Source organism: Podarcis cretensis (genome assembly GCF_951804945.1).
Source record: "Podarcis cretensis genome assembly, chromosome: 15".
Lineage (NCBI taxonomy): Eukaryota > Metazoa > Chordata > Lepidosauria > Squamata > Lacertidae > Podarcis > Podarcis cretensis.
In genome coordinates, this window is record NC_137185.1 from 17,747,992 (window position 1) to 17,759,560 (window position 11,569).

Here is an 11,569-nt window from a genome sequence, read left to right on the forward strand (position 1 = left end):
TGGCCTGGCTGATTGCTCCTTCTGGAGGAGGAATAAGGAAGGGTGCCATCTTGAGCATCACCTCGGGAAGCAACAGGTCTTGGGGCAACCCCAATGCATCCCGCGTGATGCTAGATGTTTTCATGGCCTACTTGTGGAACTAGAATCATAGAACGGTAGAGTTGGAAGAGGAACGCCAACAGTTCTTTAGTCCAACCCTGTGCAATGCTGGAATTATTACTAGTGGTTAGGTAAAGGTAAAGGGACCCCTGACCATTAGGTCCAGTTGTGGCCGACTCTGGGGTTGCGGCGTTCATCTCGTTTTATTGGCCAAGGGAGCCGGCTTCCGTACAGCTTCTGGGTCATGTGGCCAGCAGGACTAAGCTGCTTCTGGTGAACCAGAGCAGCGCACGGAAACACTGTTTACCTTCCCGCCGGAGCGGTACCTATTTATCTACTTGCACTTTGCTTATGTGTTGCCAAAAAAGAGAAGTCGTCATTCGGCATCAGAATAGGGGACAAAAGGAGTCACAGATTAGCATGAAACTTGCAAAAAGGTTAATGTATATATCTTAATGCCAGTTCAGATGTCACTGCTCTCATGGAAATGGAGATGCAATGCACCTCAACACTGTCGGGAAGACCATATGGCAAGGTGAGCAGTGTTCCTGCTCAGGTGGCCGTCCAACTTCATGACTCCTTGCACTCCCTCCTTAGGGCTCTTTATTTTTAAACTGGACTTTGGCCAGAAAGCCCTTCAAACATAGGGCCACCCACTATGAAGTGGAGCACATGGTCACCCTATTCCTCACACCAGTGTGCCCAGCAGCACACTGTTCAGGAGTCTTGCCAACGGCTTTGTCCTTGCCCTTGCCCCCTTTGATGTGGGTCTTAAAGAAAGCCCGAAGAGAACCGTTGAATGACGAGGCTCGCTAATGGCAACAGAGGGCAGATGGGCCTGATAAGCAGCAGCCTTAATGGGTTCTGCCCTGCCGATAATAACACTCGGTGTTGCTATAGCAAAGCCGAGTGTTCAAAACACTTCGTAGAGAGTTGATCTCAGTGATGATTACAACAGCCCTGTAATGCAGGTTAGCATTAGAATGAGTCGGTGGTGCTGACTGTAGACAGAGAGTCAAAGCAAGTGGTTTTTCTGTGTCTAGGGCAGCTGTCTACCAGCTCCATCTGGTATGCAGGCTGAGACCCTACCTACCTGAGGACTGTCTCGCAAGAATCGTGCATGCTCTGGTTATCTGCTGCTTGGACTACTGCAAAGCGCTCTACGTGGGGCTACCTTTGAAGGTGACCCAGATACTACAACTAATCCAGAATGCAGCAGATAGACTGGGAGTGGCCGCTGAGATCACATAACACCAGTCTTGAAAAACCTACATTGGCTCCCAGTATTTTTCCGAGCACAATTTAAAGTGTTGGTGCTAACCTTTAAAGCCCTAAATGGCCTCAGCCCAGTATACCTGAAGGAGCGTCTCCACCCTCATCGTTCTGCCCTGACACTGAGGTACAGCGCCGAGGGCCTTCTGACGGTTCCCTCCTTGCAAGAATTGAGATTACAAGGAACCAGGCAGAGGGCCTTCTCAGTAGTGGTGCCTGCCCTGTGGAACACCCTCCCATCAGATGTCAAGGAAATAAACAACTATCTGACTTTTGGAAGACATCTGAAGGCAGCCCTGTTTAGGGAAGTTTTTAATGACTGATGTTTTAATGTATTTTTAATAGTTTGTTGGAAGCTGCCCAGAGTGGCTGGGTAAACCCAGCCAGATGGGTGGGGTATAAATAGTGTATTCTTCTTCTTCTTCTTCTTCTTCTTCTTCTTCTTCTTCTTCTTCTTCTTCTTCTTCCTGAAATGTTGGAGGGTACGAGGTTGCCCAAGCAACCAAGCCAGATGGCCCCATGTTCCGACTTGCTATAAGGTTTGCTCCTATGTTTCCAGCCCCTTGAGAAACAGGAAACGAGTGGAAGAAGTTGGTCACCTGTTGTCCCTCTTTAGACCAAGTCCTCTGGGCCTTTTGGGGCTGCAACCAACTGGTAAAACGATTGCCATGTGAGCACAGCTATTGGAACCCCACCGCAGAGAAAATGACCTGGCAAGTTTCAGGGTGATTCAGAGTCATCTACCGTGCAGCCGGTGGTGTGTATGAGACGTGACCGAGTGCACCAAGCTTGGCTTAGGCTGCCCTCGCACCTTTTGTGTTTCTGGTTCACTGATGCTAATCATGGCAGAGGCACAGCGAAGATGTCATGCCAGGAGGTCTTTTTCAGATTTCTTTGTTCAGCAAGTTTCATCTGAGGAGATTAGTCTTTCACTTGGTCCTTAACCAACGGGCCTTACGTAAACACAGTGGTGCTTGGCTGTGTGTTTGTGTGTGCCCGCGCAGGGGACCTTCCCATATCTTATCAAGGAAATCTCAGGTGAAACCCAGTTTGATCTGAGTGCTATTGAGTTCTGAATCCTCAGGAAGCCGAGTTCCGTCTGGCTTTCCAGCCTTTGTGGAAAACCAGAGTAGCAAATCCACCTTTGCACAAGAAGCTCAGTGAGAGGCTGGTCGATTTATTTATCTATTTATTTCATTTATACCCCACAGTTTTCTCTCTCCAAGAAGCTCTGGAGGGTGCTCATGGTTCTCCCCGCTATTTAATTCCCACAACAGCCCTGTGAGGTAGGTTAGGCTGAGAGGCAGTGACTGGCCCAAGGTGGGGATTTGAAGCCTCGTCTCCCTGGTCCTAGTCTGACACGCTAACCACTAATAAGAGGTCCTTCGTTTCAGTGCTCATGGGCAACATGGTACGCTCAGACACACACCCAGGTCTGAAAGGTTGGTGGCCTCTGTTTTAGCATCACCAAACCCTTAACATTGTTTTTGAACATGCATGAGACAGACCACAGGCCTGCAGAATTGCGCGACCTGAACTTGCGGGTGTTTACTTAAGTCTCTTCTTGGGACCGTCGCTTTAAGGAGCAATTAAAGCAATTTAACTGCCCAGTCCAAGGCATGCTGACTCAGGGAGAAATCCCACTGTGTTCAATGGGGCTTCTGTCCAAGTTAAGACTTATTTGCACCTCTGTTTGTTTGCCCTGCCACTTCCCCCTGGCAAAAGCTGCGGTTTAGCGGAACAAGCAGCAATGGGGTTTCCTGCAGATTGCCATTTGTTCTGATTTAGTGCTAAAGAGCGGGTTTTCCTGAGGAAAACAGTGGGGCAAAGGCAAAACTGCTTGCACCAGAGCCTAGAAAGGCACGAGACAAGCAGAAAACTGCACAAGACAAGCAGAAGTGTGGATGAGCTCTTAGTGCACCGATCATTGCTGCCTCCGTCTCTCTCCTATATAAGCCCCACAGGAAATTATTGTGCAGGTGATGCTGTTCAGCCTACCTAATCAGCTACGCTTGCATTCCAGGACTTATTACTGATGGCTCTGTTGTGCTTCTGTGGCATCATGATCTTATTATTCATAACCAGGGGCGTAGCTAGCTGCTCCAGTACCTAGAGCAGTGGGGGCGGGGCGAGTCACCCACGGGGGCGCCACGGTGATCTGTCTAGGGGGGCTCTGTGGCGAGCTGCCCACAGAGTCCGCCTGGCGGACGCAAGCCCCACACTGCCGTTTTGGGCAGCGTGGGGCCCCGAGCCACCGTGTCACTCCCAGGAGAGACGCGCGCCTCAGGCCTGCTGTAGGTCAGGCCCCACGGTAAGTGCCGCCCCCTGTGGTGTGCCATTTTGTCACCCCCTCAGGGATGACACCCAGGGCGGATCGCACCCTTGCACCCCCTTTCTACGCCCCTGTTCATAACATATCTCTCTGCTTTTCCCCTCTGCATCATTTTCTTTCTTAAGTCATGGACCGTATGATATCAGACAAACAAGTCATTGCTCGTTTCTGCATCTCTCAAATGTTTGCATTGTTATTTGCAGCAAATTATTTATTTGTGGGGGTGGGGGGAGAAACCTCCCCGCAGTTAATTACACCAAAGGGGGAATAACAACTTCTCTTTAGCTTCCTTTAGTTGATTTATTTGGACAGGGCACGTTGTCAGTCGGTGATGACTATCTTCCCCTGGCTGTTAGTGTTCCTTGGTTTTCCCCTCCAGTGTCTGTACAATTTGTTCGCTTTCTTCAGGATGTGAGCTAATCAGATCTTGGCCGTGGATTTCCTTGGTCTTCCTTTCTGTCGTTGATTTGGATTGATTTGGATCTCTTGTTTTCCAGGCTGGATCTGGCTCAGTCCCTGGGCCTAACTCAACTTCAGGTGAAGACTTGGTACCAGAATCGCAGGATGAAGTGGAAGAAAATGGTAGGTTCTGTGGTAAACAGAGGCATGCGTATAGGGTGTGCCCAAGGCAAAAATGAAATTAAATGAAAAGGGGCAAAAGGTTTGTGTCTCATTTTTTTAAGATCGCATTTTTAACATAAAACTTAGTTGTTAATTTTTTAAAAAATTAGTTAAGTTGCAGTTTCTTTAGGCAGTGGGACTCAGTTCAAAGTAAACCCGCATAGGATTGAAGTGTAAGACTTCCTTAGTTGGGTGGCATCCCTAAATGTGATTTTCATCCAAGAATCCTCCTGCTTCTCTGACACTTGGGATAATAAAATAATCTTTTATTATTGCCTTTCAGCATCAGAGTGGATTGCCTCCACTATCAGTGTCTTAAGATTTATTTACTTAAGAACATTTCTAGCCCCCTTTACAAAAATTAAACTTAATAAATAAAAAGTTCTAAACGGTAAGACAAAAATCTCTGATGCTTTTTGTGCTAATTGAGTACTGCAGAGCAAAAGATGAATCAGTCCCTCTAACAGTGAATTCAGTTGCAGAGTGCTGATAGAATACTAGACAAAATGGGGAAACAAAAGCGAGGTATCTTCAGGCCTGGAGGAAACCCCTAAAAACAACAGGAAAGAAATCAGTAGGGTGGGAAACGCTAAAAGCACCCTATTGAGGACTGAGCATGCTCAGTGGGCTTGGAATGCTGACTGACTTTTGGGAGGAGGAATGGAAAAGTAGGGGATGGAATAGAATATCCTGGGAGAGGGCATGGCAGGCTGGACAGAGCACAGGAAATCTCCATGCTGTAAGGTTTTGTTGCTAGTGCAACTTAACACTTAAAAAACACACACCATGAAAGTAGCAATTAGACACTCAGCATGTTGGTTTTTTTGTTCCAGGTTCTAAAAGGCGGGCAGGAGGCTCCCACAAAACCCAAAGGCCGCCCTAAGAAAAACTCCATTCCCAGCTCCGAAGAGATCGAAGCGGAGGAGAAGATGAACAGCCAAGCTCACAAGCCGGCTTTGGAGGAAAGCCAGGCCACGGAAGAGTGTGGGTTGACCGGGGAGCCATTGGATGCCCCTTCAGAGACAGAGGAATCTCCTAAAAACACAGCTGAAACCCCTCTGGGAGAAACTGCATCAAGTTAAGAGAGAGGGAGAGAGAGAGAGAAAAAAAAAACAACTCCCCACACTTCCCAAAAGGACAATGTACAAACTGGAGGCGTGCACACTTGGTGCCTTATGAAATCGAACAGTATGGGTGGGTCGTTGTGGAGCAAAGAGACCCCGTGTAGGCAGCAGCGACAGTTTCCTTCTTTCCAATGCAGTGTGTGTACACCCTCCCCACAGACAGTGGGGCCTGAGCTCTCCTCCCGAAGAGACTGCATGCTTGCAAATCTGATACTTTGGAAATGCACAGGGAGCTGGGAGGAAGAGGCTCCTTAGCGAACGGCTGCCAGAGAAAACTGTCCCTTTTCATCTTCCCCCTTATTATCCTCATCTGTGAAATGGGTTCAGAGCAGTGACTGCCAAACAAAACAAAAGGTCCTTTGTCGTCGTTCCAACATAGCATTCTTCTGCAACCAGTGCTTAATTGGGAACGGGCCAAAGCAAAGGTGTTTTTAACAGGGGTGTTTGGGAATCTGGGATGTTTACGTTCCAGCACCACAAAGATCGGGGGGGGGGGGTGTAAGGGAAACGCAGGAGTAGATGTCCAACTTCCTCAAGTCACTCTCTGACTTGGAGGGCTTGGCAGCACCAGTGGGCCATAAGGGCAAGACTGAAGTGGTGGCAGGGGGTGGGCAAGAGGCTGGGGCAGCGGCAAGAGTTGTGGATGTATTGCTTTGGTTCATGGTGGATGTGGAAGTTGCATTGGCTGCGGCAGGGGCAAGCGGGTAGGCCTGCCTGTAGCCACCCAGAGCTCAGTGGTGGCAATACAAACTTCTGGTGCACATGGAAGGAAAAGTGGTAGCTCAGTGGTAGAGCATCTGCTTTAAAGACAAAAGGCCCCGGGTTCGGTTCCTGGCAGCATCTCCAGGTGGGGCTGGGAAGTTCCATGTATGAAGCTCTGGAGTGCCACAGCCAGTTAGCATAGGAAATCATGATCTCAATGAAGCAATATTCGAACTCTCAGTAGAAGAGTTCCTTGTTGATGTCAGAAGAGAAGGCATATCTAAGGTCGGCTTGCCATGTTTCCAAAAGTGAAAATCCAGACACGAAAGTTGTTGCGCTTTTCTTTTTTCTTTTCTTTTCTTTTTCTCTTTTTTGCCCAAAGTTGTTGAGCTATTTTTTAGGAACATCACCAAAAAAACAACACTCTTGATATGGGCTGTCCCAGGTTTTCCCTGGACGTTTTTTCGAAAATTCCGCCTGCATGCCATTTGTGACAGATGAATCCCGGCTATGTCCAGGAATTTCCAGAAGTATGGCAGCCCTAAACTAAGGACTTCAGAAGAGTCTTTGCTGGATCAGGCCCGTGGGCCATCTAGCCCAGCACCCTGTATTCACAGTGGCCAACCTGGGACAGACCACAATAACACTCTCTCAACAGCAGAGCCATTATGGCTAATAGCCATCAGTAGCCCTCTCCTCCTCCATGAATTTGTTAACCCTCTTCTAAAGCCATCCAAGTTGGTGGCCATCACTGCCTCCTGTGGGAGTGAGTAGTCAAGTCAAAGTTTAATTCTTGTTGTGACCATCTTGGTCGTTTCATCCCCCAAAAGGAAATAAAAGTATTCTGTGCCTACTATACAGAACATGCAGAGATACACCATTAAAATACAGGGACCACCAATTTATACAAATATACCTTGAAATGGAGACCTACACAGATACGTTTCTGTATTACAGTGGTACCTCAGGTTACATACGCTTCAGGTTACAGACACTGCTAACCCAGAAATAGGACCTCGGGTTAAGAACTTTGCTTCAGGTTGAGAACAGAAATTGTGCTCCAGTGGTGCAGCGGCAGTGGGAGGCCCCATTAGCTAAAGTGGTGCTTCAGGTTAAGAACAGTTTCAGGTTAAGAACGGACCTCCGGAACGAATTAAGTACTTAACCCGAGGTACCACTGTACATTGCTGATCCAGTCCACTGTATTGTCTTTGAGGAACGTTCTTCTCCTTTTTGGGGCTGCAGCCGCCAGACCTAGCAGAGGGAGTGGTTTAACTATGTGCTGCGTGAAGAGGTGTTTTCTGTACCCCAGAAGCATGCATGCATCAAGATCAGGGCCACTACCAAAGATCAGCAATTTGGGGGACCTGCCAAGGCCTGGACCTCTTCTGGAGGCCCACAACCAAACCCTAGCCTGTTCCTTCTGCTCTCAGCTGCCTGTTCATCTGCCTTCTGAGTGTAAAAGCAGTGAGGGAGGGAAGAAGGGTCTGTTTCCTCTACTTGGCAGTGGCTTGGTTTAGGCCAGAAGAGAAAGAACCAGCAAATGTGCCTTGGTGACTCTGGCAAGTCAAGCTCAGTATTGTTTACGCTGGGCAGCTGTGGCTCTCCAAGGTTTCAGGCAGATCTACCTGGACCTCTCCTAGACCTACCAAGGATCAAACCCAGCACCTTCTGAATGCAAGGCAGCTGCTTTACCGCTGAGCCATGGAGCTGGGAGTTTGTGCATTGAGATTCATATGACTGCAGTGAAAAGAGGGGAAAGTGACCAGGGAACTACAGGAGGGCTGTCTTCTGGCCACCTGTTCTTTGATAGAATGCTGGAAGGATGATGGCAGGAAGTTTGGGGGAAGAATCTGGAGCAGGTCTTGGGCTCAGTGGGGGTGCAACTGTTGCATCTCCCTAAAGACAGTGGGGCAATAAGTTGAGTTTAAGTTGCCATAACTGAGGGTTGATTCACACTGTTTCATGCTTGATCATTGAGCCTGGTCTACATCAGGAATGGAGAATCAAGCTATGTGCACACCATGCCATTAAAGTACTCCCCCCCCCGCCCAAAAAATCCTGGGAACTGTAGTACACCTCCCACGGAGCTATAATTCCCAACATCCTTAAGAAACTACAGTTTCCAGGATTCTTTGGGGGGAGGGGAACCCATGGCTGTTAAGATTTACATGTGGGAGGTGCCTGTGACCTGCCCCCTCCCCAGAGTGATTTTAACAATTTGCTCCTTTTTCCTCAGGGAACTCTGGGAATTGTAGTTCTGTAAGGGGGAGGGGGAACCTCCTAACAACTCTCAGCACCTTTGAGAAACTACCATCCCCAATATTTTTTTGGGGGGAAGCCATGTAGTTTAGGTGGGGCCTGGGTTCCGATCCACACATTGGTCCAGGAGATGCAGATAAAATCAGTTTGCATTGAAATTTGCAAAGACCATTTTCCTCAGTTATCTGCAGTCTATTTCTGTGGCAGAATGAGACAGGTCAGACATGCTCAGAAAGGATTTAAAAGTGCAATCCTATAGATTTTGCATTAGAAGTAGAACCCCACTGAGGTAAATGGTACTTACTCTTCAGTAGGTGGGTATAGGAATACAACCCAAATTTAACTAATTTAGCCAGTTGATTGACTCACCCACAAAAATCTAAACATGTTTAGTCAGCAGTAAACTACATTGAGTTCAATGGGATTCACTTGCTGATGAGAAAGTGTTGCAACTTGAGACAGGCGAATCAATCAATGTCACTTCCCACTTTTCCAATCTGACATTCAGTTCTCGACATTTTCACATCAGCCCGCAATTTTATTTTATTTTTTTAAAAGTCCTTATGAAAATTCATCAGCACCTTAGCATAGATTTTTCTAACATATGCATGCTTCTGCATGCAGTTTTGCCTTATACACACCAGCAGCTGTGCATTAGAAAGCAACTTTGCATGCTGTTTCCACCAACGTATGCATTTTTATGCACATCTTACCTTAGTGTGGACGCTGGTGGTGCTGTGGGTTAAACCACAGAGCCTAGGACTTGCTGAACAGAAGGTTGGCAGTTTGACTCCCCATGATGGGGTGAGCTCCCGTTGCTCAGTCCCTGCTCCTGCCAACCTAGCAGTTCGAAAGCATGTCAAAGTGCAAGTAGATAAATAGGTACCGCTCTGGCTGGAAGGTAAATGGTGTTTCTGTGTGCTGCTCTGGTTCGCCAGAAGCGGCTTAGTCATGCTGGCCACATGACCTGGAAGCTGTACGCCGGCTCTGTCAGCCAATAAAGCGAGATGAGTGCCGCAACCCCAGAGTCGGTCACGACTGGACCCAATGGTCAGGGGTCCCTTTACCTTTACCTTAGTGTACACATGTACATTTAGAGAACTAGATTGCAAAATTCAGAAAAGTGTTGAATTTAGAGGATGAGTGCCTTTTTGTCCATGTATCATTTTGAGAAGCGTGCATTTAATAAGAGCTGCCTTTAAACGCAGACTTAATCAAATTTATCCTTCATCCCTCCTTGTAGACCTAAATGTTGCAGCATCAGTATTTAAAGACCAGTCTTTTTTTTCCAACTGAAGTTCCCAGAAATAAGGTGTGAACTGATTCTTAGCTTGAGCCCTTTGTGAAGCCTATATCAACCCAAGGAGATTTCCGATGTCTACAGCAACACCAGTGTTTTTAGAGCTTTTGCAGATTTGGATACATTGGTCTCTAGATTTATATGGCACTTACTGTAGGAGCACTGAAATATCTGGGGGTGGCGGGGAGGAGAGCGAGCCACAGAATTCAGAAGAAAACTTTGCAGGAGGAGCGTCGCATTTATTTTCCAGCCCCGTGTGCCAAGATTAGATAAGCATCGTGTTTCCTATAGTCTTGTTCGAGGGTGCATTTTTGCCCAAAGGCTGCAAAGAGATGTATCAAGATAACCTTTATTTTTTAATTAAAAATAAAATATATAAATAAAGGAATTGAGCGGAATCTCTCTCTCTCTCTCTCTCTCTCTCTCTCTCTCTCTCTCGTCCAAGGTTCTGAGAACTGGGTTTCTTCCTCTGCATTTTGCTGTCACGGGGCCAAAAAGCCTGGGGTTGGGGGAATCGAAGACCCTGCATTTCCCAGGGACAATTGCAACAACAAAGCCCTGAGAGAGCACACCAGCTCTTAGATGTGTCCCTCAACCAGAAAATTTGCATTTAGGCTGGTTTAGGACCTGGCTCGGTCATGGGAACATGAGAAGAGCCCTGTGGGATGAGAATGAAAGATCCTCACAAGGTGGTGGACTCTCTCTCATTGAAGGCTTTTAAAGAGAAGCTAGATGCCCATCCTCCACCAGGAATTCTTTAGCTGTGATTCCTGCATCGTAGGGGGTTGGACGATGACCTTTGGGGGACGGCTCTAACTTTACCGTTCTATGAATCTATGATCCAGTTCTCACAGTGGCCAGGGGTTACCTTGGACAACTTATTTACTGAGCATTCAGATTTCCTTGTGCAAAACTTGCACAGAGGTTAAATTACAGTAGTACCTCGAGTTACATACGCTTCAGGTTACAGACTCTGCTAATCCAGAAATAGTACCTCGGGTTAAGAACTTTGCTTCAGGATGAGAACAGAAATCGTGCTCCGGCAGAGCAGCAGCAGCAGCAGGCCCCATTAGCTAAAGTGGTGCTTCAGGTTAAGAACAGTTTCAGGTTAAGAACAGACCTCTGGAACGAATTAAGTACTTAACCTGAGGTACCACTATATATTGAATCTTTCTGCTTTTTTGTGTGTGAAATCATCCTGATTTGCTTCCCAGTAATCATTCCTTCAATACACACTTTTCAGTGCTTTTGCCCTTCACTTTCCTAACTTCAAGGTTGGTTTCTTTTTTTAAAAAGAAAAAAAAAGAAAAAAGCTGGTTTGTTGCATGAAGGTGGCACAGTTCCTTAATCCATGTGAATTACAGGAGCCTAGATCTTTTCCTGCAAGCTACTGGCCGTCTTGAGGTTTCCTAGCCAGATGCCCACAAGTGAGACCTGTATATGTGGCATTTTCACAGTGCCATGAATAATAATAATAATAATAATAATAATAATAATAATAATAATAATAATTTCCATTTCTATACTGCTTTATTTTTGGGGGGGGGGGGCATCTCAAAGCAGTTTACAACCTACATTAAAACAGCATATAAAACAATCCAAAATAAAACCTTACTGAAGAAAGTCAAATATGAAGTATACATTTAAATACAATTAACATTCATTCAAACATAATTAACAGGAAACGAAAATATTATCCTAAACATTGAATGTGTGTGTAAGTGCGGCTCTGCTTGAGATGTGGCAATATGTGCCCTCTGTCTGAGTGCTGCCATGTGGGCAAGGAAGGTGGATGTGGGCATGTCCTTATCCTGTACTCTCAATCCCAAATGTGGGTTGGAATTCCTGCATTGCAGA

General features: G+C 46.8%; 1 protein-coding gene and 1 long non-coding RNA gene across 3 annotated transcripts in view; both read left to right on the forward strand.

Moving 5' to 3' along the window:
• The window catches only part of BARX2 (BARX homeobox 2), a 44,326-nt gene extending 35,608 nt beyond the window's left edge, over positions 1-8,718 (forward strand). For both annotated transcript variants that reach the window (XM_079954614.1, XM_079954615.1), the window contains 2 exons: positions 4,201-4,285; positions 5,158-8,718. In XM_079954614.1, coding sequence (XP_079810740.1) covers positions 4,201-4,285; positions 5,158-5,406 — 334 coding nt within the window. In that variant the 3' untranslated portion in view covers positions 5,407-8,718. The remainder of the gene's footprint in view (positions 1-4,200; positions 4,286-5,157) is intronic.
• Positions 1-10,110, forward strand: part of LOC307203671 — a 119,397-nt gene extending 109,287 nt beyond the window's left edge. The window contains exon 2 of the long non-coding RNA XR_013833319.1: positions 9,468-10,110. This is a non-coding gene — a long non-coding RNA (uncharacterized lncRNA). The remainder of the gene's footprint in view (positions 1-9,467) is intronic.
• Positions 10,111-11,569: the final 1,459 nt, after the last annotated feature.